This window comes from Mesoplodon bidens (genome assembly GCF_964165515.1).
Source record: "Mesoplodon bidens genome assembly, chromosome: 14".
In the NCBI taxonomy this organism is placed as follows: Eukaryota; Metazoa; Chordata; class Mammalia; order Artiodactyla; family Ziphiidae; genus Mesoplodon; species Mesoplodon bidens.
This window is the reverse complement of record NC_138170.1, coordinates 19411672-19439320: the sequence shown is the minus strand read 5'-3', so window position 1 is coordinate 19439320 and position 27649 is coordinate 19411672. Positions and strand designations below refer to the sequence as shown.

The 27649-nt window shown below is 48.5% G+C and overlaps 1 protein-coding gene across 50 annotated transcripts in view; it reads right to left on the bottom strand.

Moving 5' to 3' along the window:
• The window catches only part of MAP4K4 (mitogen-activated protein kinase kinase kinase kinase 4), a 178930-nt gene that overhangs the window by 15546 nt on the left and 135735 nt on the right, over positions 1–27649 (bottom strand). For 2 of the 50 annotated variants that reach the window (XM_081254922.1, XM_081254901.1), the window contains exons 13-25: positions 19569–19730; positions 17273–17359; positions 16559–16660; positions 15571–15732; positions 13069–13302; positions 12021–12127; positions 10544–10692; positions 9315–9412; positions 7317–7492; positions 6810–6930; positions 5610–5801; positions 3420–3537; positions 2935–3105 (exon numbers count right to left, since the gene is read on the bottom strand). In XM_081254922.1, coding sequence (XP_081111048.1) covers positions 2935–3105; positions 3420–3537; positions 5610–5801; positions 6810–6930; positions 7317–7492; positions 9315–9412; positions 10544–10692; positions 12021–12127; positions 13069–13302; positions 15571–15732; positions 16559–16660; positions 17273–17359; positions 19569–19730 — 1879 coding nt within the window. Of the gene's footprint in view, positions 1–2934; positions 3106–3419; positions 3538–5609; positions 5802–6809; positions 6931–7316; positions 7493–9314; positions 9413–10543; positions 10696–12020; positions 12128–13068; positions 13303–15570; positions 15733–16558; positions 16754–17272; positions 17360–19568; positions 19731–27649 lie in introns of all 50 variants that reach the window. The other 48 variants (XM_081254878.1, XM_081254900.1, XM_081254881.1 and 45 more) reach the window with 33 other exon arrangements.

The following is a 27649-nucleotide window of genomic DNA, read 5'->3' as shown; positions in this document are numbered from 1 at the left end:
GGTCCCAGTTCATACAATATTTCAACATTTTCCTGGTCGACCTTCCATGTTGAGAAGCTAAAAAAAATCTACGTCAACTACCCAAATGTGTAATAACTACACCAAATACGACGAGCATTGTGAAATCTATTATTTGTGGTTTCCAAAAACAAACACCATTCAATTTACAGCAAGAAAGAATAAAGATTCAAAAGAGCTGAATAAAGTCTTCATATACACAAAAATTGTAGCTATTTTAGCACTTACCCTATTTTCCAATTCTCCAGTATATATTTCCAAGAACTGTGTCATTTTGTAAAATACTGAGCGCTAGCAATCAAAGGAATACAGACAGTCACTGGAAAATAGCAACCTTGGGAATTACGGGCCTATGGAAAAAAACTGTGGCATGCTGCACCAATTTTTTTTATAAATGTACTTTTTTTAACCTTACAATTGTTAGTTATAATTAAACTTTATAATGCTAATTGTTCAAAGGTAAGCAGGGCTAGGAATTGCAATTGTATCCGCAGGAATCTGGTGCAGAGTGATGGAAGAAATGGCTAAGAGCTCTATAACATGTGACTTAAAATTTCCTTTCAATTCTACGATGAATTACAATGTCGTCAAAGCAGCAAAGTAAGTGCACACAGTTCTTCATGATCATAAGAATGGAAACCGCCATATCCAAAAGATGTGTTAAAGTAATTCTGGCTGTAAATAAGGAGAAACTGCCTTACTAAAAAATTAAATAAATACGCAGTAATTTACAAAACGAAAGTCGGTTCGGTAAGATAAAGGATGCTCACTGCAAGCGTTTTCTAGGAAGGTACATAAAAAACTAACCTAACGCGGGTCAGCAAAACACAAATGTGTCCATTTCACCATTTCAAGAGCACCGCAGCCTCCTCTGAACCTCCTCCTCTTGTCAGGCTACAGCTCTCATAGTACATGCTTTAACTTTTCTGGGTCTACGTCTTTGAGAGACTTATTTTTTATTTTATTATTTTGCGGTACGCGGGCCTCTCACTGTTGTGGCCTCTCCCGCTGCGGAGCACAGGCTCCGGACGCGCAGGCTCAGCGGCCACGGCTCACGGGCCCAGCCGCTCCGCGGCACGTGGGATCTTCCCGGACCGGGGCACGAACCCGTGTCCCCTGCATCGGCAGGCGGACTCTCAACCACTGTGCCACCAGGGAAGCCCGAGACTTATTTTTCAGTTCACTTAAAAGGTAACTCGGGCTTCTCTGGTGGTGCAGTGGTTGAGAGTCCGCCTGCCGATGCAGGGGACACGGGTTCGTGCCCCGGTCCGGGAAGATCCCACGTGCCGCGGAGCGGCTGGGCCCGTGAGCCGTGGCCGCTGAGCCTGCGCGTCCGGAGCCTGTGCTCCGCAGCGGGAGAAGGCCACAACAGTCAGAGGCCCGCGTACCGCAAAAAAAAAAAAAAAAAAAAAAAGGTAACTCATGACAGCTATCCCGAGCAGTTTAAGGAAATCCACCAGTGATGTGACCCAGACACGGGGCAACTCAAACACACTCGGATACAGAAGTCACCTATTTTAAGTCACCTCCCTCTCTCTTAACATGATGAAACAGAGAGTTCTACTGCATTTTAAAAGACACAGGCTTGAGAGAGTCACCTATTTTTCTCAGAGGTAGTGAAGAAGTTAATTAGGAGGAAGAAGGATTTTAGTTTAAAAAAAAAATCAGATAATGGCACACAGAATGGGGCCCAGCACGTTGCAGGACATTAGAGGACTATAAATTAAGTGTGACACTGCTACCAAGGGCAAACATCCCAGGCACAAATTTCTTCGCCAATTTGGAAAGAACTAACATATTTAACATTATTTCTACGCTGAACATAATGTAATCATTTTGATGATATAAACACCCCCAAGAAGGCCTTTGATATGAAGAAAACTGTGCCTGAAATGGGCAGAGACGGCTCTTCCAAAGCCCTCGGGGGAGCAGGGGGAGGGGCTCACGGAAGGGGCAAGGGGAGCCAGGACAGACCAAGGCCCAGAGGGCGGGTGAGGAGGACAGTCTATCAAGTCACGGGCCCTTCCGGGACGACAGAAGGGAGGACCATCTCGAGGTTCCTCAGGGGAACCCCGAGGCCCTCGTGGCTGCTTCCATCGCCCTGGGCCAGGCGAGGGGCTGGGAGTGAGAAGAGCTGATGGGGTCACAGGGGAAAGGCAGAGCCGTCATGGACACGCCAGGAGAGCCTGCGAGAGGATGTGTCCTCACGCGTTTACACAGCAACGTCCAAGGAGTGGGAAACTTTTCTGAATACAGTGGCAGGGCTCCTCCCTGTTTCCAAACAGCCCACGGCAGGATTCAGGGAGTATTAACAGGTGTGGCGCTGGAAGGCGAGGTCAAGGCAAGAGCAGGCGAACCTGCGGGGCTGGGGCTGGGGGAGGTGGTGGACGGGGGCGACGGCCAGGAGGCGGCAGAGCCGTGTGCGCCGCAAACTCGGAGAACCCCTCTCGCGGTGTCCACACAAGCCTGCGCGGTAAGGCAGCTCACGGCCCCTCCCGCAGACTCCCGGCCCAGGCAGACTGCTTCGAAGAGCTCCACTCAGATGTTAGGCCCACGTCACAAAGAGCAAGGGAAAAATGATAAACTGAAACATTTAAAGGAAATCAAATTCGACCAATTTCTTCATTCTCCCTATAAATATGGGCCAAATCAAATGTCTTTCTCATTTTTTCCCTTTTCTTCTTTATATGAAGAAACGGAGATGAGTCAGTCTTTGCAACACCTGACGGCTAAAACAAGGGCAGGCCAGTGTGTGTCCCTGTAGGATTCCTGAGGGACAGGGTGCGGGGACGGACGTCAAGAGTCTTCCATCTCACCCGCCAACGACGCCTCCAGAAACACCTGCACTATCTAGAAACGACCGGTCCACCCTTGAGACTAAAAGCGAAAGCATCAGAGTCACAGTGGGATACCTACCCCACAAGGCAGCGCACAGAATCTCAGAGTTAAACCTCTTCTTGTATTTGCGAATCTCTGGGGTGTCGCTCTGTGGCCTAGTGTTGGTGGGATTCACATTGACCACTGAGCCCTTCCGGGTAGGATCTTGCCTTATGGCCTCCGATCTCATTCCATCACAGGAAAATCCCACTGAAACACAGGACACTGGAATTATTTTGCGTCTCCACGAGCACTGGGCCTGCTCCCTTCCCCGCTACGCCTCAAGCAGATATTCATGTCACAACCAACTCTTTGCCTAGGAAGAGAAATTCGTAAGGAATGTACATGGAAAAAGGAAACTGACTCTGCAGCTCATTGCAAATAAGGCAGTGCAAGCAGGCTGGGCATCTGGTCCGAGGTCTGCGCCTGCCAGCCACCAGCATGTGTGCCCAAGCCACCAGAAAGAGTGGCGCATAGTGCCCAAGCCCGCTCGTCAGCTGCTCTCTTGTTGCTGCTTTACTTACCCACAGAAGTCACTGTTGTCCCACTAGATGGAGAAATCTGTAGTAATCTGGGGTCTATAAAAGGTGTAAAGGAGGAGGAAGATTTGTGTTTCTGGAGTGTGCTACTAGCGGACTGAGTCTGCAATGTAAATTCAGTCGTATTAATACAATGACAGTAAAGGAACAAACAGAACACTTCAATCCACCTCTACAATGCATTGCTTCCCAATACAAAAGCCCTATCCCCCCGCTTCCTCCCCCAAAATGCTCCGGAGGTGCTTCTGCATGTGTACCCCGCACCCCCCAGTACAGGCTGTTTAACCGGGAGCCAAAGAGAGCTACCCCTCTTTTCAGAAGTATCGCTCCTCTAAGACGGAACACGCAAGCTACCAGCAAAATCTATACTTCACGCTCCTCCGGTTTTTAATAAATAATTATAATGAAAACTCCTAAAGGAAGTTTGAAATGTCTTGATCTCAATTCATCAATTTTTGAATTTACTCTCCTGCCCCCAAAAAAGTCCAATGAATCTATGTTGGAATACTGGCAAATCTTAATTTTATACCGTTTCTTTTAAAGTGAGCCTCTTGCCAGAAAGCTACAGAAGCTTTGGCCACCATCATTTTAGGTGCATCATCATTAAATTCATATCAAATAGGGGCTCAGTAGTGAAAGGTGCAAATACAGAGTAAGGCATATCCTTTTGCTCTTTTAGGAATAGGCGTGTTTTGGTTAATAATGTAACTTAAGACAGAAAAAAAAAAACGGCACAAAGAAAGTGAAACAACTTGTTAAGTGGAAATGTAATGACGATTAAAAACAAAACAAACAGAAAAATAAACTTGCCAGTTTAGTGAGTTAAGGGTTATTGTAAACACTACACATTAGAGCAAAATGGAGCCAGGTGTAAATATAAGAAGGGATGTAAGTGTAGGTGGGATATATAAAAGGAGGAAAAAAACCATGTCTGACCACGTGCTTTTGTCCTGGACCGTTTCACTCCCCTGGGCAGCTGAAGTCACAAGTCCTGCAGCCCACCCCCTCCTCAGCTCTCCCCTCCCACCTGACACAGCTGCCTGCTGGCAGGTTTCCTGCCCAGGCCCACGATCTGGGGCCCATCCAGCCGATGGCGGCCAATCTGATGCCGAGCCTGCCTTGGCAGTCAACTTGCCCCTGGCTCCTCAAGGGGAGAGGATTATTCTGACTCTTTCTAACGAGAGAACCAAAATAGGAGCAGGTGGGCAGGCCGGCAGTTCAATGCTTACATTGATTGACAAGATTGGCTGAAGCTACGTGCCACTTGCAACCTCCTTCAACTGTTAGACAAAGGCATTTAAACCAAACCTCCCACGAAAACGATCACTTGCTTAACTAAGGACAGGGTGCCCATGGTGGACTGTCCCTGCACTTGGGGCATAACCCTGTTCCAAACGGCAAGAATCACCCAACCGGCACCCAGACTGAGAGCACATAGCCACGCCTTCAAACAAGCACACAGGATTTCCCGTTCAAAATTTGAAATTAAAAGCACGCTCAGTTCTTTGCCCTTCTTGTTTAACATCCTAATTTTCTAGGTTTCCCCCAAAAGCAATTTGGCCTCTTAAACTCTGAGTGATTGTAAATTTCAAGGAGAGGAATCCTTCAACAAGGGTGGCAAAAATAAATAAGAGTAACCAACCAACAACGCCCACCCTCCTCCCCCCCCCCCGAAACAAGCAAACAAAAAAGATCCAGCCCTTTAGGAAGGAGGTCCCTGTACAGAGCAACACATTTATCCTGATAAGGTCAAGTCTGCTTAACCAAATGTTTCTATATTTGATTTACTGGATAAAAAGAATGAAAAAGGCAGATTCCACAAATGACTACCAGAATTTCATGCCAAATACATAATGCATCTGAGAACACAGCAATCGTTTTAGACTTTTTTTTTGAAAAATAAACTGAATGAGGAAAGCCATGCAACTACACTTATCTAGAGAAAAGTAAACAGTGAGCTGGCAAGTTTGGGGGGAAATCGCTCCAGGGTTAAGGGGTTTGTATGCAGATCTGAAACTTGTTACTGGGGGGGAATGGGGGGGTGGGAGAGAAGGGGGGTGACAGAAGAAGGGGGCGGGGAGGGGAGGTGAGGGTGTGGGAAGGGCTCTGCAAACTAGCTCCTAGGCAGTGCTGGTCTAACCCTGGGAGAGCAGCCAGCTGTGGTGTGAGACATACCTCATTAGTAGTGAGCTTGTCCTGGGGTGTCTGTGGGGACATGGTGGGTGTCGGCTGGCTGGAGGATGGGGAGGAGGAGGTGGAGGAAGTGGAGGAGGAATGGCTTTGCTGTAAGAGATCTGGCAAGAGGTGAATGCGACCGGCAAAGCCATTGCTCTCATGATGGCTGGCGCGCTTTTGGTCAATTGCACTCTGCAGAGAAAACAGGCACACTGGTCTCGCTCGCGCGCCGCTAACATTGCCGAAGACCCTACTGATACCTGACTGCTGGCGGTGCTGTGTGACTCTCAACTCTGTGACGTCATCAAGGGACGACTGGAGGAAATCAGCCTGAGCTGCTCACGCTTCCTCGCCAAATGCCTAGGCTGAGCCAACAGAATTCACAGCACCTCATCTGGTGACCGCAGAATCCAAACAGCGGGTGTTTAATCTGGTTTATCTGCCACAGGAGCTGCTGTTACCAAACCACTGGCTTTTCTCTTTCCTTTTTAAATCTGTCTAAAGCTCTAGAAAGTACCCGTCACTTCTTTGAATCCTGGTCTTGTCCGGACCAGGCCCTTCCCACTTTCCATACGAATGCACTGCCAGAGCATGAAACACACTCAGGGAAAAGTCCGAAGTGCTACACAGGTGCCCTGCTCCACTTAAATGAGAAGCACATCCCTTTCTTCCATCTGAGCTAAGAAATGAACAGACCGTTGTAAAACTTGGTAATCCAAAAGGAGCACACCTGGGTGGCACACCATTAATATTCAACGAGGGAGGAGCCTAACGCCCGGAGCACAGAAGAGAGGCCCCCCCTGCTCCAGCTCCCGGCCCCCGGGCAGCTCCTTCCTGCCTGCCTAGCCGGCTCCCGCCGCAGACCCCCAGCCTCGGAGCCCAGAGCTCCGCGCAGACCCCTGCTGCCTGGCTGCAGACCTGCCACAGGCCGTGGCGTGCCCCCTGCGGCTTCTCTGCGCTCAGACGCAGACCGTGGGGTTCACGGGCTGCTGGGATGAGGGCTGCCGCGTGACATGCAGGCGAGCGGGGCGGGGGCCCTGCTGGCCGCCTCGGGGCATGCAGCACACGACGCTACCCTCCGGGTCTCTTGTTAGGTGAGAACAGACGATGATGTAGAAACAGCATGAGTGAGTGAATGAGCAAGTGGGTTAATGACTACAGGAGAAGCTAGCCTCCAACGAGGAGAGAGGACGCAGGTACCTGGCGGACGATCAGGGTGCCCTCCTTGGACGGGGTCATGGCTGGTTCACTCTCCACGTCGTCGTGGACGATCATGGTTTTCACGGACTCCGTTTCACCGTTGCTCAAGTTCAGAGATGACCTATTGAGACAAAATCCAGATGTGAAGCGCCATAACCCATGAGCCGAGGATATACCGTTTAGATTTTTCACCTTCTCAGAGTCCTAACATGAGATCGGGCTACAGGTATAAAGTTTCCTCAAGGGAAATGAACTGCCGTCTCCCTTTTTTCACAGCCTCAAATTAAGAAGAAGAAATGAAACACACAGAGTACTAGGAAAGGCCCTGACATGCACACACACCAACGAAGAGAAGGGGGAAAACAGAAAGGCCGTCTGCTGCTGACTGCACGACGGGGAAACGTTAACTGTTCACAGGATCAGAGGACAGGTTTTCAACAACTGGCCCCAAGTGGACAGAAGGCCCAGTGGGGACACTCATCCTCCCTAAAGCAGGGCGGGACTGACGCGGCTCTGGCGTCCTCCGGCCCCGAGGTGGGCTCCTCGGGGCCTTCCTGCTCCACGTCTTCGTCTTCCTCATCCGTCGTCCCGGACTCCTCGCTGGACGAGGAGTAGTCTGTCACCTTGTGCGGCGGCCGCACGTCTTCCGCCGCTCGCAGCTCTCTGGCCAGGGCCGTCAGGTCCTAGTGCAGGAGACAGAAAAGAGGGTCAGGCGGGAGAGCGACGGGGAAACAGCGCAGGGCCAAGCGCTTCGTTCTCACTATCCAACAAACGGCCATGCCAGCTTTGCCAAACTGCCTTGCAGGGTCTTTACCGGTATCATGGAGGGGAGCTCTCAAAGCTTTCGATAGAAAAGACGAGACCAAGAGAAGTCAAAAAATTAAAACAAAAGATAGAAAAGATTTTTTTAAAAGTCCAAGGTGCTGTACTCAGTTCAAACCTCACAGGCATTAAAAAAAACAAGAGCCGAGAGCATTCTTTTCCGGCTATAAAATTCTGGATCGACAGATGTGTGCAGACAGACCTTGGTAGTGTGTTATAAAGACGCCCGCCCCTGTGACAAAGTCTTCTTTCGAGGAGATTTTGCAGAAAGCAAGATTTTAGTTAAACAGGGGTGATTTAAAGTACTTATTTGGTGAGGTTTTTAACTCCGACTTTTATTTTTAAAAATGTCCAACTCGCAGAAAAGTGAGAGTGAAGTGAGCCCAGGGTACAGCTCACATCTGGCTTAACCGAGGGTCAACAACTTGCCACGTGCGTGAACAAAGTTCCTGACGTGTGCCGTGAGAAAGCGCTGCAGTGTGTCTGGCCGTGGGAAGGCAGCTGGGCAGGCTACCCTGCCGCTGCCTCGAGCGCGCACGCTGGAGGGAGAAGCGGCCCAGGTTAAACGCTGCTGTTCACGAGGGCTTCAGTTCCCTTTCCTCTTCTATATGCAGACACCGTAAGACCCAATCAACTATCCAAATATAACTTCCGAGCTTGATTATTATCTCTAGTCTACATTTTCATACGGAAGTTCAATGTATGTATCTTTCCAGTTAAAATTTTTACTTAAAAAGCAATGATTTTTTGGAAGGCAGGCTATGTGGCCACTCTTCCTTTTCCTTCTGGCGGTCTCTTCTTCTCACCAGTTAAGAACACGCTTCTTTCCTTTGAGCCTGAGCCTCTGAGACAAGTGAGCAAGGACTGGCCTCGAGTCCTCCTGCTCGCGACTTCACGAGAACAGCTGCGGCTTTTTGTTAAAGTGACTTTAAAGAGCCGTATTCAATAATAAGAATGAACACGTGCAGCAAATGTGGGGTGTTAAAAAACATGAAGCCAACATTCAGGGTTTCTAATTCTAGAAAAGAGCAAGTTGAGGAAGGAAGAGGCATGTAGGTCGAATACAGGCTAAAGTCAGAACGCTGCTCCGACGCTGAGCTGTTCAGACGGGGCTTACCACTTCGCCCTTCGATCAGCGGGGTCCCATCGAGCCAGAGAAGCCACCGGTGAAGAGGAACACACAGCACAGGAAGCAGGGAGGAAAGAAGGGGGGAGGGGGGCACAGAAATCAATGCAAGCGGGAGACAAAACCCCAGCAGGCTCAAACCCCCAGTGCGCCCAGTGACGGGCAGCTACTGCGTCGAGGACTAAGGAGAAGAGAAACAGCCACGCTGCCGCCCCACGTACCAAAGGGCAGAATTTAAACCATGGGAGAGTTTAAGAAGGTGGTGGAAAAACATCTCTTCCAAAAGCCAGTATTTTAGATGCCCACTCATCAAGAGCATGTAAAGGTTGATGCCAAGCAAAGAGATAGAAGCTTTTTCTTTCTTTCGTATTTTTTAAATGACTAAGGGTTGGGGCGGGGCAGCGGCACAAGTGGGCCAAGGTTTACAGCTTTCCTTATAACCCCTCAAACCTGTGAGACCCCACAGGGAGGCCTGCAGGCCGTGCAAGGAGAAGGCTTTAATAGAAAGATCTCACTCGAGTTTGAAATGAGTAAAATGGATTTTGTGCAATTCTTACAGCGGGCTTGAGAGGTCTAAAAACTTCCTTTTTATCTTCAGGCTTTTTTGCTGCATTTTCAAGGCGCTGAGATGGCGAGCCCTCAGATTTGGATGATGCTGTGAAGTTCAGAAACAAGAAAGGCCGAGTCACGTAAACATCTGAGTGTGGGCCACGAAGCCACCCAGCCCACTTGGCCCCTGTCCTCTCCCCTCATTAGCCTTGCTCACAGCGAGGTCTCCACGCGCTGGTCTGAACCCCGGGGTTTGTGACTCCTTCCCGAGAACCCTCGATTGTCACACTGCACTAACACGTGTTCACAACTCCTTGTTAAATCAATAACGCAGTAGAGGGAATTTCCACTAATCTATTCTTATGAGTAGGTTAAGATAACCAATACTGACGACAATACTGATGGAGTTTAGACTCAGAAGAGTGGGTTCAAATCTCAGCTTGGATATTTAGCTCATCCATCACCTTCGATGAGTTACGTAAACTCACTAAACTGCAGTTACTTGAATCTGTAAAATGGAGACGATATATATCCATCTCCTGGGGCTACTGTAAGGATTAGATGAGACAATGCATGGACTCAGCACGCTCAGCATGTGTAAGCTCTCAAAACCTCACTCTTTACTATTAAAATTATGACGACTATTATTGTCACTAGCAAACCTACACTGAAACACTGTTTTGTATTCATAATATGCAGCTGTGAAAAATCACAGGTCTTTTCCATGATTGAAAAGGATTTCCAAAATACAGTCAAGCCTTGAACAACACGGGCTGGAATTTCGAAGGTCCACTCACGTGTGGATTTTTTTTTTTTTTTTTTTTTTTCAGTACGCGGGCCTCTCACTGTTGTGGCCTCTCCCGTTGCGGAGCACAGGCTCAGCAGCCATGGCTCACGGGCCCAGCTACTCCGTGGCATGTGGGATCCTCCCGGACCGGGGCACGAACCCGTGTCCCCTGCATCGGCAGGCGGACTCTCAACCACTGCGCCACCAGGGAAGCCCCGTGGATTTTTTTCAACAGTAAATAATTCCGTACTACAGGATCCACAGCTGGTTGGATCCGTGGGCGTGTAACCACGGATGCAGAGGAACCAGGGGTACAGAGGGTCGACTACATGTGAGGATTTTCAACTGGTGGGGGGTATCCCTAACCCCTGGGTGTTCAAGGGTCAACTGTACTGATTGGAGCCCAATATGGTGAACAGGCACAGGGAAAAGGAAAGGCAGGCATCCTACATCTCACTCTGAAGCGCTCCCCGGAGCCGCTCTGAGACCCAGGGTGGGAGCTGGGCTGGGATCCTGAGTTGCTGGACCCCGAGGAGCTGCCACTGCCAGGCCTGGGCACCAGCTTCTCCACTCTCTCCCATAGCAGCCTGGGCTCGATGCTGCTGTTGGAGAAGACGACAAGAACAGCTAATGCATTATCCCAAGACGCAGGGTCAAATTATAAACATGTGCACCATATCATTCAAACGCAGGGATAACGAGAAAATCAGCCTACCAACAGCATTTAATGTGAAATTCACCAGAAGTTATAGTAGCATTATTCATTGGTTTTATCTCAGATATCTTAACAAACCCAAAATGCTAAAAGACACTCTACCATTAACAGACAAATCTTCTCCGGGTGTGAGAGGAAACGCTACTGTTTGGTCTAGAAGTGTCACTAGTTCTGTCTCAGCTAAAACCTCAGTTTCTTACTATGAGAAATTCCACTTACGTAATTACACACAAAATTAAATTACACACAAATTCCCAGTACCGACCACCACCCCTCATGGCTGTCTTATGCAGTACGCTCGTTCTTTCGTGCTCTGGGCTGGAAATGTGACCGCACACGGGCCACGGTGTATCCCTGCCGTTGACACACCACAGCATGAGTTTTCTAGGTAAGAATTAACACACGGACTCGGGCACAGGAGAACCCCGCAGCCCACCCTGACCACTGAAGGCTCAGAAAGCTCTCTCTCTGCAGCTTCTGGGCTGTCACCCATTCCACTTCCTCATGTTATACCGAGACACCAAGTACAGAGGTTCAGTGATGATCAGAGTACAGAACATGCAAGACGACCTTTCCTTCCTCTGAAACGGGGCTTTTGCTGGTCGACGAAACTGGGATGATGACAATATATTCTACAGCTGAGAATATGGTCGCCACCAGCCACATGAGGTTACGGAGCACCCGGAATGTGGCTAGTGCAGCGAAGGAAATTAAGTTCTACTTTTAGGTAATTTTAATTAACTTCAATTCAATTTTAAGTAGCCTCATGTGGCTAATAGCTCCCATATAAAACAGAACGGCTCCAGAACCTGAAAATACTTTGTGGTTAATTCACGAGTTTATCGCCCGTAGCCTGGGTGTGATTCCCGTACACTCCCAGGGCCCCCAGACACCCTTTGGAGAGCAAGCCCTCTCGGGTTACGATTCCCTTAGAATCCCCCCTTCCCTGCTGTTTCTTCCTGTTACTCTCACTGAGGCAGGTCGTTTTCACCTTAAAACTGCTGCAATACACAGTCGGATTTAATCTCTCTTTTCACCGCAGATCAATATGATGTCATTCCTGTGAATGGGCTTCACGGCATTTTCTTTATAAACGGATCACCTCTTTGGCCCAGAACTTCCACGTTTATGAGCATTTTTATGCAAGCAGACGGTATAAGACTGCAGGACACTGTGTAGTATATCTGTCCCCAAGCTTCGCTCTTCTCTTACCTGGTGGAGTTTCTCTGACCTGCTTGGCTATTTTGCTGCCCACTGCCCTGCAGCGGGGAATCCCGACGGGACAGGACGGGGGACCGGGACGTCGTTCTCACAGGAACCTTTGGGTACAAAATACAGCAATTAAATTACTGAAAACATGAGGAGGACAAGAAAAGACTACTCCCGACCAAACACGTCTCTAAGGCAGTCCTAGTTACCTCAGCCTTGCTATCACCGAACTACCCCCAACCCCTGATCCTTCTCTGCCCTCCAGTGATACAACAGAAGAGTAGTCCAAGCCGTCAAAGGCACTGGGACAACCTTCCTATGCTCCTAACCACATTTACATGATGTTGGCACTGAAGCTTGGTGGCAGGGCACGTACAAAGCATCTTACTGAGATAATGTGAGCATCAGGAAAACAAGCTCAAAGAAACCAAACAATGGCCTGCAAATGGGTCAGCAAGAAACAAAGAATGTAGGAAGCAAGAAAATACTCAGAGGAAGCAAGTTCCAAGTGGAGGAAAAATAAAATGTGCCTTTTTGTTTAATTTCAGCATTAAGTAATTACCAATCCAAAAATTTTTTAAACATGGAATTAAAAAAAACACCCAAAGAAAAACAAAAATCCCTCAATTAAAAAAAATCATTTTTTGAAACATTTATGTTAGTTTTTTCCCTGATAATACCTTTTCTGAAAATTTTGATATTAATTAATGGTGCAAAGTAATTGATAGCTTTTGTATAAACTTAACACGACAGCTGCTACAACAAATTTTGATTCGGTCTGTTCTAGAAGCATACCCTTTATAGGTGTACTCTTAAAATTATTTTGGTACCTTGTGCTTAAGTACAAAAGTCAGCGACAGCAATGAAAAGGTAACTTGGCTGATGGCTGAACCTAACTGCCTCACTATGGAATTTTCTCCCCACCGTCAACAGTTCCTCTGCCACTGCCCCTTAATTCTGGTGACGTCACCACACCCTTAATTGAAATAAATAATTTTTTTTAAATAACGAAAAGGAAAAAGAAGCACACATCTGTCTTCCTGCTTCTTACCCTTGGAGGCACCTCGTCACTGTCTGATCTAGACCAAGCCTTTTGGGCGGGGTCGGGTACCTCCGACTTAGAGTCAGAACTCTGACTTAGCACCTCACTGCGGGAAGGTGGACATGGGTCCTGAGAGCGAAGATGGTGGTGTGCAAATTTGGGAGGAGAAGGGTCACTGAAGGAATGGGATCGCGAGACAGGGGAAACACTGTTCTTGAGAGATGCCAGGTGGGACCACTGTACCTTACAAGAAAACAAAACACAAAACATTCAATGCGTTCTGCAGAAAACGCTTTTCGGGTCAATACCAGATCCAAAGCAGGAGCCGGGGCAACGCACAGGAAGCGGCTCAGGACTAGGTCAGCCAAGCAGTACAACAGTTATGCTCTAAGTGGAGAGGTGGTCTGGGGAGCACAATATGTGGAAAAGAACAAATGTACATTTATAAGGAAAACTCTTAATATCCAGACAAATGTTAGAGAGCAGTAAACGTGAAGATTAAAAAAAAAAAAAAAAGCCTCACAGCGCTCCTGTCTGAGAGGCAATGTGCGGCATGCATTTCTGCGTCAAAGCAGCGTAGACAGGCAGAGAGGGAGGAAACCGCACGACGGACATCGCCACACGTGCAAACCTCTTTACCCACCCTCCCGTTACCTGGCAGGGCAAGACGTCTGACCAAGTAACAACAGAGCCACATGTTTACTGTGCAAAGACCAACCCCGCATGTTTGGACAGATTATAAGAGTGTAACTTAAAAACAGCCAGCTTTTCAAATACACCACCGATTTTCCTTCCTTCTTGTCCCAAGTCTTAAAACACTCCAACCCCACAGAACTCCACATATCTTTGTACTACTTAGAAAACAAAAGAACTTTGATTTCTTTGTATCCTATTCAGCGCTAGGATTCCCTAAATGGACTGCTGAAGGGGGTATTCCTTCTACTTGACAACTGAAGAAAATAAGACAGTTCCTTGACAACTGAGTTCATCTGGTCACTTCCAAATTGGAAAAGCAATCATCTCTGAAACAATCTGCATTTTCTTGAAATTATACCTTTTGTTTTAAAATAACTGTTCAATGTTGAAATTTACATAATTCTAGCTATATATCTATTACATCATCGCATTTAATAAAAACAGGAAATACCAAATCAGGACTGGCTCAACCTTGCCAAGAGTTAAGATCCAGAATTAGTTCCGAAAGAATGTTTTCGTAAGTACAGCTTTTAGCCCAAAGCAACTTTAGATAGAAAAGGGACTCTTTTTCCTGGCCCTACGTTAATTAATCAGCAGTATAAAAAGCAGTCTACAGAATACATGAACTCCTATTTTCTAAATTGTTAGTGGCCACATAAAGATTTTCTATTTATGGTAAGTATAACGTTCATCAAACCTACTCTCCTTGTCCCCATTCCCCTCCCTTTCCCCCTTCATCCTGTCCCGCTTTCTTCTGAATCCTTCTTCTTTCCATTCCTCACTCTCTGGAGTTGCCCAGTGGCTTGTGCGTCAGCTCTTCTGTGAATCAAGACCCTGCTGGTCTCACGTAAACACCAACCTCCCAACACCCGCCCCCCCGCCCCGAGCTTAATCCTGGGTCTTCTTTTTACTGTAAAACTGCTCCATACCAAGGATCTTTATTGTAAAGTGCATTCAAGTCCTCATCCGGGTTTGTGTGAACGCCACCGCTACCTCTACCGTCCCCCAACACATGCAAACATCAGTGACAGGTAAACTCGGGCTCAAGGACTTGTGCCCAGTACTCCGGATGACACGGCTGCAGGGAGCAAAATGCCTGAAAGTCAATGATTTTCAGCAAGAGTGGGAACCAGCGTCTTAAGGATCTCTGGGATCTCCGACACGCGTCATCTCTGCTGTCTGCTTTCTCCGCCAGACAGCACGGAGGTCCCCGACCTGGGCGAGGCCGAATGCTGGGGCCGACCCAGTGGCCTGTATCCTGACCTACTTCAGGAAAACCCACACCCAACCCACCAGGCCGTAACCTTTTTTGGATGTTGAACCTTTTGAGAATCTGATAAAAGGCCCTTTTCCCAAAAATATATGTACATTTGGACAAATCAAAAAAATTCTACGTGGAATTTCAGGGCCGCCCACTCGCAGAACTGGCTGGGAGCCAAGGACCCCAGGTTAAGAAAAAGTCTCCCTCTATGTACTTACGACACTAACTTTCTAAAAACTAAACTGAAAAGTCTTTGTATTTGAGTAAGGAGGCACTTGTTCACGAACATCTGAGTCAGAGAAGGCAAAAATTCAGACAGAAAGAAGAAATCACTGAATCCAGATATTCTTAATAAGTACAACAACAATCTTTAAAAAGAAAATCCTGTTTTTCCCTATCAACTGAGGCTGCGTCCTCTTTAGTCTAAACTCCCTCTGCTAAACTCCTCTCTCTCTCAATGCGGTAACAAACCAAACTGAGCAGTTCAAGCAGGCTGGTGGCTCAGTGAGCCTCTGTGTGCGTCTCCTTGACCCACAGCCAACTGGCCGTTCTACCTGTGGCTCGGCTGGTCTCTGCAGGGCAGGGTGCACAGACTCGGAGTTGCCATTGGAAAAAGACTCTGATCTGGAAGGCACTGGTGGCTCCAATACTCTGCCTGTCTGCTTAGACTGGGCTTCAGGGGAGCTGTGGTTAGTTTTCCTAAATCTATCTTCCACCTGCGTCAGAGAATTAGAAGACATAACTCAGGGTTAGTAGAAAAAAGCAGAGATACCAAAGAAAGCCTGAAAGTGGAAGGAGTCTAAAAAGAAATCCTCTGTTTTCTTCAACTACAAGAAAAGAGAGGAGGCATATAACACTGGACTAGGATCTGATGTAGAATACGGAATATTCATGAAGATAAAAATTTAGAGAGGCAGCCTTTAAAATCTCCCCAGGTAAGAAGTCTAGGATTGCACGTGAAGATAAACTAGGAAAAGAATTAATCTGTCGCAACCAACTAAACCCACGGATTAAAAGAGCGTCACCAGGAATCTAACACACATCTCATTCCACGAAAAATAAAGGCACTGCAGAACAAGCAGGACACTTGCTCCTAGAACGTGCCGTGTGAGGGCCGGCACGGCGGGAGGACGCCCCCGCCCGGGCCAGCATCCCACACTCTGCAGCCTGCCCAGTCCACCCTGCCAGGGTCCGAGGAGCGGTCCTGCTTCGTCGCATCCTCCCTGGGAAGCTCTGGGAGCCCAGACGCCCCAGTTCCGTAGCAAACCCTGATCACCGAAAAGCCAGTGAATCGGGCCCAGGCAGGCTCCATCCTCGCGGCAGTTTTGGGAAAACAGATGACAGGCCACCCTGCCCCTCATTTACAGCACAAAGAAAAATGCTGCCACACAGCCTCCTCTCTTTCCGTCTCTTGGTCAGCGTCCAGGTCCCCCGAGATCTACAAAGCTCTGAGGCGCTCCGCTCCCCTCTAGACAAACACTAAGCAGAGAAGAGGCCCCTCCCTGTCCCCGGGGAGCACGCCCAGAACGGCGGGGGCCGTACCTCGCGGGCCCGGTCGGCGGGCTCGTGCTGGGCCTTGGGCTCGGCGCCGTGCAGGCCGGCCTTGCTCCTGTCCGGCGGCGGGGGCGGCCTCCGGGGCTCATGCTGCAGAGACAGGAGATAGGCTTGTTCCTGCTGCAGCTGCCTCTGGAGCCGCTCCGTCTGCCGGTGCTCCTCCAGCTCCCGCCAGCGGCACTCCTTGGGGGGAGAGGGACACTCAGTCCGGGGCCCGGTGCCCGCCTCACCCCGGCGCACTCCTCCCCAGCCCGGCGTTCACCGACGCTCGTTTTGCGACAGAGCACAACGGCCGGGGTGTGAAATGGCAGGTTACCTGTGGGAAAACCTGACAGCTTGTCGCTAAGCATACTGTCACTGGACAGAGTAAGAGAGAACCCAAGGCAACGCTGGTCTCGGCGGTTTCAAAGGACACTTGGAGTACTCTAGGTACAGGTCCTACGGCACGCGCCTTGGACCGCCAGCTCTTGGCATTCTAGCCTGTTCACCGAATGCCAGGTGCTGTGCAAAACCTTGTCTATCTATCAAACGAGAACAGTTAACTCAGCAGCAATGGGAAATCAAGAGGTAAACAGAAGCCGCCTCGACGTGGGCCCGAAGCAGTGCGGCCCCAGGGGACGTGGCCACGAGAGCCCGCTGGTGGGCCAGCCCTGCCCGGCGCAGGGGCCCTAGCTATGGGACGGGGCGGGCGTGGGGCGTTACCAGTAGCATGGCCTGCTCCTGGAGCAGCTGCTGCTGAAGGAGCTCCAGGTGCCGCTGCTCCTCTTCCAGCTGCCGCCTGATATACTCCTGCCACACAGAAATCAGCTGGCAATCAACGGGTCCTCAAGGAGAGCACCAGAACCACCCACCCGGTCATCTGGGGTAAAATCCACTTAGCAATCAATGGCTAAGACAAGCCTACTGCCGAGGATTTTCCCAAATTAGTCTCTAAGACCTAAAGAGTCTAATAAATGATGACACGCACTCAGCGTGTGTGTGTGTGTGTGTGTGTGTGTGTCTATGAGTCTATGAGAGAGATAAAGGGAGAGGGAGAGACAGAGAGAGAGAGAAAGGGGAGACAGGCGTGAGGTGACGCGTTTTCAACGGGAGGAGAATGATAAAGCTCCGTAACAACAAAAACACATCCAAAGGACGTTACATAAAGAGGAAAAACCCAGCCTTGAAGGTGCATGCATATCTGATGGGCTGGAGACCTTGATCTACGACAACAGATTAGTCTCTAGCAAGCCCACATCAAGAATATTCTCTCCCAACTCTCAGGATTTTTTGGGAGGCTCAAGTATGAAATAGGCGTGAAATCACTTCAAAAAGTACCAACATTTTACAAATAAAAGACATCTCCTCCCTTTTCAACAGGGGAAAAGCTCACTACTCTGGAAGAGGAGTAGATTGAGGGGTCTGGGAGGAGAAATTTTATTTTGAAATTCAGATTATTTATTTACAGTGTCTACCGCCGACTGAGGTGCACACCTTAAGATAAAAGCGGTCATACATCTGGGCCGAACAGGAGTTTTAGTTAACCACTCGTCCTGGCGGAGAGAATGCTGGGCAGAAATCATGACAAATTTCCTCAGGAACCTTTTTTCTTACAAAGCAAATTTAGCCCCAAAACGCCAATCTGGGGTAAAGTGCATCCACAGGGCCACTGGCAAAGGCCCCCTAGTTCCAACCCAGGCTCCAGTCCTGGGCCTGGAAGCCCCGCCCCAACCCCGACGACTGAGAGGACACCGACTCCCAGCTCCCCTCTTCCCCGAGCCAGACAGAGCTGAATCACAGCTGCGAGCTCAGGTCACTATATGACTGGTTTTCTGCCTTCACGTCACAGGGACAACCAGACAATGACACACGTACACAAACACGCACATTCATGCAGAAATGACAGGTTCCTACAGCACGGCTGACATGGGGAGCATTTTGGAATAAAACTGACTTTTGATGCTATTTTTATAAAAGAAGAGGTGAAGAATACTTGCTACACACAAAAGCCAATGACTCCGTTAGAACACTGAAGGTCAGTATTACATTCACACCCTCACCTCCCGATCAAGTTCAGAGAATTATCCCTCCGTGACTTAGCTGTTTCAAGTTTATATGTTTTCTCCACTTCGTGGTCCCCAAGTATAAATCAGAACATGAAAACTAAACTGAACGCACCACAGTTAACAGGCCAACAACGTCAGTAAAGTAAGAGATCAAGAGAATCACTTACATTTCAACAGAAAAATAGCATGTAGACCCAACACTGGGAAAACCCGAGACAAAGGAGAGTAGCTGAATCATCAAATTTGGAAGCTAATACCACTGTTTACAAGCATTTTAAGTACGAACTTCAGCTATCATTTAAATTGGTCCCCCTCCATATATTTTTCCCTTGTTCAAAGCTCATAACAGAGAGTGATCAATTCAAAGACATGAAGAGCAGAGAGGCTATGATGGGATTCACGCGGACAACGCAGACAACAAAAGGCACAATTTCTGCTTGCGCAGGTGGTTCAGGAATCAGACTCCTAAAGGCAACTTTACCTGACGTTAATAACATGCTGCAAATACTGCTAAAATCTGATCGCTTGGGGCTAATGTTATCAGCTGTTTTAACGTTATGTATGTACATACTGAATTATATGCAAATGTATCTTAAAATATTCAGTTAGTCGCTGGATACTTCCAACACTTGTCATAGGAAGTGTCTTACAGTTGGTTTTAAATTTCATTACACATATCCGGAAAGCTTTCAGGCCTCATACTAGTGGAGACCACCCTGCTGGTTTCAAGAGCTTTCTAAAGTGTACGGATTTCCATTTCCGTATCTGTCGGTAAGGACAAGCGATTCAATCTGTTGAAGTGAATATGCTTCCAACTGTGCTTCTGCATTTTCAGACTAAAGTCCTGAACGCGTGTGCACACGCGTGCATGCTTTTTGCCCCAACTCCCCCAGCCCTGCACGGCGCCAGCGCCCCCCCAGCAACGCCGGCCGGCGCGCCCTCCGCGGACCCACCTGCTCCCTGTCGACCCTCCGCTTGTCCTCCTCCGCCCGCCGGCGCTCCTCCTCCTCCTGCCGCCGTCTCTCCAGCTCCTCCAGCCGTCTCTTCTCCTCCTGCTCCCGCCTCCGCTGCTCACGCTCCTGCTGCCTTCTGGCCTCCCGCTCTCTCCTTTGTTGCTACGGAAGTAAAGCGACCCAGTCAGTGGACTCTGCAGCCATGGCGCGGCACGCAGGACGGTCTGCTGACCAGTTACAGGGAGAGGCCAAGAGGGAGAGCTCGTGGACCCCACCTGCACCGGCCACCTATTTCCACACCGCCCCTCCGCTCACACACGCCAGCCTCCTTGGAAGTACCAGGCAGAGTTGGGTTTCACTGGGTATCAGTTACTCCCCGTTCTTCGCTGAAGCACAGCAGTGAGGGGACAGGGAATTCTCTATCCTTGAGGATCACTAACAGGGTTACCCCAGGCCCTTAAGTCAGAAGAAAAAGCAGAGAAATGAATACAGGAGAACAGAAATAGCACAGAGAAAGGAGAGAAATACTTAAAAGAGGAAAAAAGCAGCACACATCAGGGAGAGAAGTGACACCAACGAGAATAAGAGATGCTATTATTATTACCATGAATGTAAAAACTGCCTTGGGCACAAGCTCACTCCGTGTCTCACATGGTGCTAAGTATCTGATAGTCCTCCTTCCATGTCCTTTACCTAATACAATTCTCATGACAAACCTGGGAAGCACTTCACTCCTACTCCACAGAGGAGGAAAGATTCAAGAAGAGAGAAGTGACTTGTCCAGAGTCACCTGGGTGGTAGGCCCCCAGGTCGAGGGCCACTGTGCCTCCCACCGTCAATCAGACAGCATCCTGCATCCCACCAGCAAGTGCAGAAGGTGCTATTGAGTCACCAGACTCGCTCCGACAGCCTTTCCTAACGCAGACCATCTGTCAACCCCTCGGTACCTGGCAGCGTGACCCTGGGCACACGTCTGGCCCCTTCTCATCCAGCCCCAGACATCTAGCTGTCAGTAAAGCACCGCCACCGCGCACAGTATAAATCAACCAACTCCTCCCACAAATGTGCAGAGTGCTGGCCTGCAAAGATGCAGCCACCCTGCAGCCCCCCTGGGATGGAGAGGTGCCCCCATCTCAGCACAGCGGCCGCTGGCTGCAGACTGCTACTCAGCACCTGAAATGTGCCCAGCACATGATGGAGGAACTGAGTTTTTCGTTTTATTTTACTGAAGTTAATTTACATTTAAATTGTCTCTAGCACAGCTCTAGAACCACAACCACAAGAGAGGAAGGCAGGTGGAGACTAACAATTCCCCTCAAAGTCAGTCAGACAGAAGGAAAACAGAAGAGAGAAGAAAGGCAACCAGTGTCGACCCCTCAAAACTCCCCCTTAGCTTTTCAAGCCAATCAGATTCAAGCGAACAGGTCAGAAGAGGCAAAGAATTTCATACACTGAATTTTACCACCTTCAGGTAACAACATGACTTGCTTATGAGCCGAGGTCTCACAAGCAGTGAACTGTCAGAGGACCGTCCCCCTCGGAAAGGTCTGGGCTTTTCCCTTTCCCTCCCTACCTCCCGGGGGAGATGATATGCTTGCCGGCAGGCTCTACAGGCCAGCAAGGCAACCGGAGTTGAGGGGAAAAAACAAAAAACACACCCAGAACTTTTATGTTCTTATACTCCCAGCTCATTCTTTAAGATAGCTACTTTTGCACATTTCATAATGTATGTATCAGTATGATACAAAATTACTAGATATATCTCTATCAGATACATGCTCAATTTTTTATTTTTACTGATGGAATGCAAGATTCAAAACCTTTCCGGGCCGCTGCACTGCGCTAAACAACGCCACGTGACCACAGACACCACTGCAACAGCCTCAGAGATGCATCCGCTGCCCTGTCCTTACAGACCACACAGGCTACCAAAATTCTTTAATTTTTAGGAACGATGCTGAAGGAAAGGTGCCACTTAGCCCCGTGGGATCACAAAACAAAAAGAAAAGCCGTGGCTTCACGTGCTTTCTCCTCTCCTGTTATTTACAGAATCTTGAAAAATTCTTTAGTTCAAAAAAAGGAGAGCCGGCGCCTTGGCTGTTATCAGCAAGGACTCTTCCAGAAAGAGCCAGACAAGGAGAAAAACTGCAGTGAGAGTCCTGGAAGCTGCCACACTGCCCTGCAAGCAGGACTGCACTCTGGCCGCCACACAGCCATTAAGTCCAGATGCGGGCAAGTGTCCACCTCACACCAGCCTCGAGGTTCAAATTTCTGTCTCCAGAGAAGACAACGGGAGATCGCAAAGGAAGAGCGGAGGGAGTGAAGCAGCGCGGGAGCTGGCTTCCCACACGCTGGCCCCTCACCAGCAACTACAGCTGCCTCCGCCTACCGAGGGCAGGGCTGACCCTGGTCCAGCCCACGCCCAGGAGCCTTCTCAGCTCACCCCCTGCCTCGCACCCCTGAGCTGTGGTCACCCGGAGTCCCGGCGAGTGACGGGACCCCGTGCACATCCTCTGGCGGCTCAGTGAAAGCACTCGTTCTCATACCAGGCAGGAAGCTCCAACGTGGTGAAATGTGCAGAATCCATTTCTGGGGGTTATTTCCAACTACACTGAGGGCAGGGCTCCCAGGCCGGTGGGAAACCTTGACTTCATCTAACTAAATGCTACTAAGAATTTTTAACTTTCCATTTTAAATGCCCTTACAAGTAGCCTTTTCCATTTTCATTTGTGTTTAAAATTTTTTAATCAAAGTATTAGACTTTAAATTAACCATCCTCAAGCCATAAGATATACATCTTTGTTAACACCCTTTCTTTTACTTATTAACATTTGCAATGTTGCCGCCCCATGATCACTTATATCTAAAATGCCATGGTGCCGTTTTGATTGTTGTTAACTAGTGACCACCTGGAGAAAAAAAATCTGAGGCCAATTTTTAAAAATTTTAAAGAATAAAATTTATATTTAAAAGAGTCAATAAATCTATGTTATTTTGTCCAAAATACATACATACATACATAAATAGTAAAAAATTGCCTTATTCTTGCTTGTTTGCCTGTTTTTTCATGGGCCCATCATAGCGTCATCTGTAAAGTCTACACCGTAAGACTCCTTTCCATATGGTCAAATGGGTCAGGTGTTCTTTCTTTATTCTAGAGATTAACCCTCTCACAGCCCTTTCTTCTCCTGGGCCAACCTAAACAGGCTGCTCTCCAGGCATCCCATCCTGCCGCCCACCTGCTTCCTAGGAATACTTCTGGACCCTCTCCTGTACAGGACCCCCTGTCAACTTCTCTCTTATTTGCTGGAACACATCCTCTGGGAGTTTCTTGAGGAAGCGTGAAGACAAGTAGAAGACTTGAGAGGCTCTAGGTCACAAAAGCTCTGCCCCCATGCTGTGCATACACTTCTGGCTGGGGGCACTGATCTCCCTTCAGAGTTGCAAAAGCACTGGTGTGTCTGTCACCTTCTACTTCCTGATGTTGCTCTGGAGAATCTGAGCCCATTTGGATCCTTGACACTTAGTACCACCCACACCCACACCCCTCTGTCTGCTCCCCTGACAGCAGCTTTTACAATCCTCTTTTCATCCTTGAGTTTCTAAACTTTCAAGATGATGTATGTGCCTCTGAATGGCGTCTTTTCTCATTCACTGGGCTGGGTACTCAGTAAGCCTTTCAATTCAGAAATTATTTCTTAGTTCTGGAAACTTGTCTTGAATTCTTACTGCATGTTCTCCCTCTGGTATTCACTTCCTGGACCAAACCACCTGGAATGATTCTGTTTTCCTTCTGCTCTAGTCCCCCTAAACTTATCTTCTCTTCCCACTTTCTGGGAATTTGAATTTATTTAAAAAATTTTAAAAAATTATTTATTTTCTGAATAGTCTTGTTTCATGATTTTTTTTTTTTTTTTTTTTTTTTTTTTTTTTGCGGTATGCGGGCCTCTCACTGCTGTGGCCTCTCCCGTTGCGGAGCACAGGTTCCGGACGCGCAGGCCCAGCGGCCACGGCTCACGGGCCCAGCCGCTCCGCGGCATATGGGATCCTCCCAGACCGGGGCACGAACCCGTATCCCCTGCATCGGCAGGCGGACTCTCAACCACTGCGCCACCAGGGAGGCCCCATGATTTTTATATCTTCTCTCTGTAAGGATATAAAGATTTCTGTGCATGTGTATATGTATGTGTGGGGGATATTTTCTCTGTTCCCTACATTGTCTCTATTTCCTTCAAGCTCCTTTTTCTGTGTGTCTTGGAATCTTTCAACTTAAAGATTTTTCTGTGTCCTCAAGCTCGGGCCGTCTACTGACAGGCAAGGCAGTGAAAAGCAAGCTGTCAAGCTGTGGCTGTGAAGCTTCCAAGTTAGGTGACTGTGAGGCAGCGTGACCTCTTCCCCTGGGCGGGTCAGTCTCTGAAGAGAAGGATCTGTGCAGTATCGAGTCCTCAGGTGAGGAGAGGGTGCAGTGGATGGGGGCGCCTGGAACGCGCGTGGCACCAGCGGATGGGCTCCGGGCGAGGGGGGTGCACCTGCTGTCATGCTCATCAGCACTGAGCTCTTCACGGATGCCCCTGTCTCAGCCTCCCTCTCCACGGCCTCAGCTGTGCCTGAATCTCCGCTGCTCGCCTGTTCCAGGTGGCAGCTGTCGGGTGAGAAGGGGCAGCAGAGCAGCCTGCTGCAGGGGTGAGGGCCCACTGCTCACATATACCTGCTCCTGGCCCCCGCGCCACCTCCCATGTTGGACTCTCTTCCAGCACTGGCAGCATCAACCTTCCCATGGTCTACGCTCTACCACACACTCACGTCCACAGCTGGGCTTCCGTTCTTGTTCTCCTCGTTTAGGCCATCTTCAGTTCTTCGCAGCCATTGCACTGGGATTTCTCAATGAAAGTGTGTAAATATCAAGTTGCTTCTGTTCAACTCTTCCAAAGTCGATATAATAAAGTTACTACGTAATTACTTAACTAAAATAATTTAAAATTATTATATTAAGTTTAATTCAAAACGCACGTCTTAAAATAACAGTAAGCAAACACCTTACAAACAGGGACAGGCTACAACTAATGATCTCAATTGTCAAGTGAAAGCCTCTGAAAGGCTTTTTCTTCCTTGGCCCTGTGGAAGTATCATACTCTTGGTTACCATATCAACACACAAACCAAAACCATAAGCTCCTTAAAAGTAGGGACGGTGTTTCGCTCATCTCCACCACTCTCCCTGTAAATATCCAAGATGCCGTGATTTTCTAACATTTAGCATATAGAATAAGACATAAGAATCCATCCATATCTCCAGGTCCAACCAAATCATAAAGCCATCTTTTCAGGATCACCTAGTAAGTTGCACGGCGGGCTTGAATAGTCACTGTTAATCTGGATAGAGGCTCACACTTTACACAACACAGGCTTTGTGCCTCAGGATGTTCTACCAGGCCCTTTAAGGTGGCTCTGGAACTCAAATCAGAGATCTCAAGCCCAGAAGTTCACTGAAGAATGGCTGTAACTTTACACAACAAGTCCTTTCTTTCCAGAGATACAACAAGGATACAAATGCTGATTCACCCATTTGAGAAATATTCATGAAGCGCCATGGGTACACAAAGGTGAATCAGACACAGCCCCTCTCCTCCAAGTCTTATAGGTAAGGTAAGTCACACACTTTTAAAAAATCCATAAGACAACGTGGAACGTGGTAAATTTCCCTGGACTTGCCCACTCAGCAAGTCCTGGTCAGGAGACTGATGACCAAGGCAAAGAGCAATGTAGTTACCGAGTCTGCTGCCACATTATGCTGTAATATTTGAAGCTGTAAATTGGACCAAGAGCAGAAATTTAAACTCCAACCATACAAACCACTACAGTCAGAACAGGCCCTTAATTGGGGTGTGTGTGTATGTGTGTGTGTTCAGGGGTAATTAAAGATTAAAGAAAGCCCTTAGTAAATACCTTAATAGATTACTAATGTAAAAAGCTGGCCTCTTGCAACAGAACTTCAAAAGAAAATCGTCAAAAATGAAACATATATATCATCAGCAATCAGCTAAACAACATCAATCCACACTAGATTAACCTTCTGCCTGTGATTTCAAGCAACAAAACCCAGGAAACTCTCATGAACATGCCTGCTCAGGTTCACCCCATTAAGAGCAGTAAACATGATATAAATCCTTTGAGGCATCTTCAAGCTGTCATTCTTATTTTCTTAAATCATTCTTTCTTTAAAAACAAAATCAAACAAACTGGAAAACTGCATGATGCTGTAAAGTGATTTCCAAATCTCTCAAATTATAGCGATTTCCTTATTACTTACATGTTTCCAAGCATGCCTGAGTAAATATGTATTTTCCAACTATGCTTTAATGACATTTAAGTTCTCTTTCTAGATTGGTATTTAAAAGCAATGCTTTCATCCCACAATTTGAACTTTCTACATAGGTCATGCTGATAACAGTGGGCTCCATTTCCAGACACTCCACTGGACTTCCGGGCTTTAACAGAAACTAAACTTTAATAAACCAATCTATTCTTCAGGTTCGACTATTTCCAAGAGGTTTGGAGTTCACGTGGCTGCACGTGTACCAGCAACCCCTGAGTTTGTTAAGTGCAAGTTCTGATGAACTTTAGTAGAGAAACTACTAAACTACTTTGCTTCTCCCCAAAGACAACTCTTCCCCATCTTTAGGCAACAAATAACATTTGCTGAATTAAAATAGCGCTTAGAAAATTTAACTAGGAAAAAAATACTAGACTGGGATGCCAAAAGAACATTTAAGAGCTGAGGACTTCTGAGAGGCGAAACAGCAGCCCTCTGGCAAAAGCAAGGCCCCCGTGCACAGCTCGGTTGGAGCTGAGGGTGGAAGGCGCACCCTGTGCTCACACGCACTCGCCGTGAGACGCGAGGGAGGCGCCCAGCAGGGGCCTCTGTGTGGGCAGAGGGGTGAGGACACGCTGGGGGGAAGCGGGTCCCCGCACTGTCCTTCTGAGATCTCACAGCCAAGAGACAACCACAGGTGCCTGCCACGGCTCGCTCCGTTTTTCTTAGAACGCTCCAGGCTTTCCTAGTGTTACAATTTAGCCTCAAGACGAATCCCACTTCACGCAAATGTTCTCTCTCTCCCTTTTTTTTAAAAGGCATCGCACCTCCGCTGGGCCAGATGGGCTCATTTTAGAGGTGAAAGCTCTCCTGCAAGTGCGGAGACCAAAAGACAGTCACGTGCGGCAATAAAAAAAGGAAGCAAGTGAGGGCTTCCAGGTCAGGGCTCAAACATGGCTCCCCCTACAGAGGTGCTGACTTCCCCTGACTGAGCCTGCAGGTTTGTGTTCAGCATCCGCAGCACCCTCCAGGGCCTCCATTAAGCCCGCCCATGTAAAACGCCCGACATTTGTCCAAGGCCAACACAAACAGGCTCCTCACGAGCCGAGGAGGGTAGGCTGGGAAGTCTGGGAAGTTGGGACAGCTCCGCGCCACGAGCCCAGCGCGTGAGCAGCACCGCCTGCCGGGGCGGCCCGGCCCGGCCCCGCCCCGCCCCGCCCCCCTCGCCCTGAGGCGGCACATCCTGACCAGCACGCACGCACGCACGCACGCACGCACGCACGCACGACCGCCCACACCTCCACCGTGTTGAGCTAGCTGTACGTCTGCAGTGCGAAGCCTGGGGCTGATGTCAGACAAAATTTTTTCTCTTGCTTTACTCTGCTTTTAATTTCTTCCACTTTCACCCACCTCTCTAAAACTGGGGTCACTATGGGATCTGCAGAAACAAGAGAGACAAATGTAAGCATGTGTCCTCTTGGTGGAAGAAAAGAAGAGGGAGGAGTTGCTGGTCGAACACCCACACGCGCCCCTCTCTGCAGGAAGCGGAGACCCAGAGCACAGGAACTACGGCATCTCCGGCGCTGAAAACTCGGGCAGATCGTAAAGAGAAGGGATTATTGTTTTAAATACCTGCAGAAAAATTCTGACAGTGGGGAGTCGGGAACATCCTACCAGCAGTTCAAGAACAGAAAGGGAGACGCAAGCAGCAGAAAAGGGGACTCGGCCCTCTGAGTGAAGTCCTTGGCCGGGTTCGAAGTCTGCAGAAC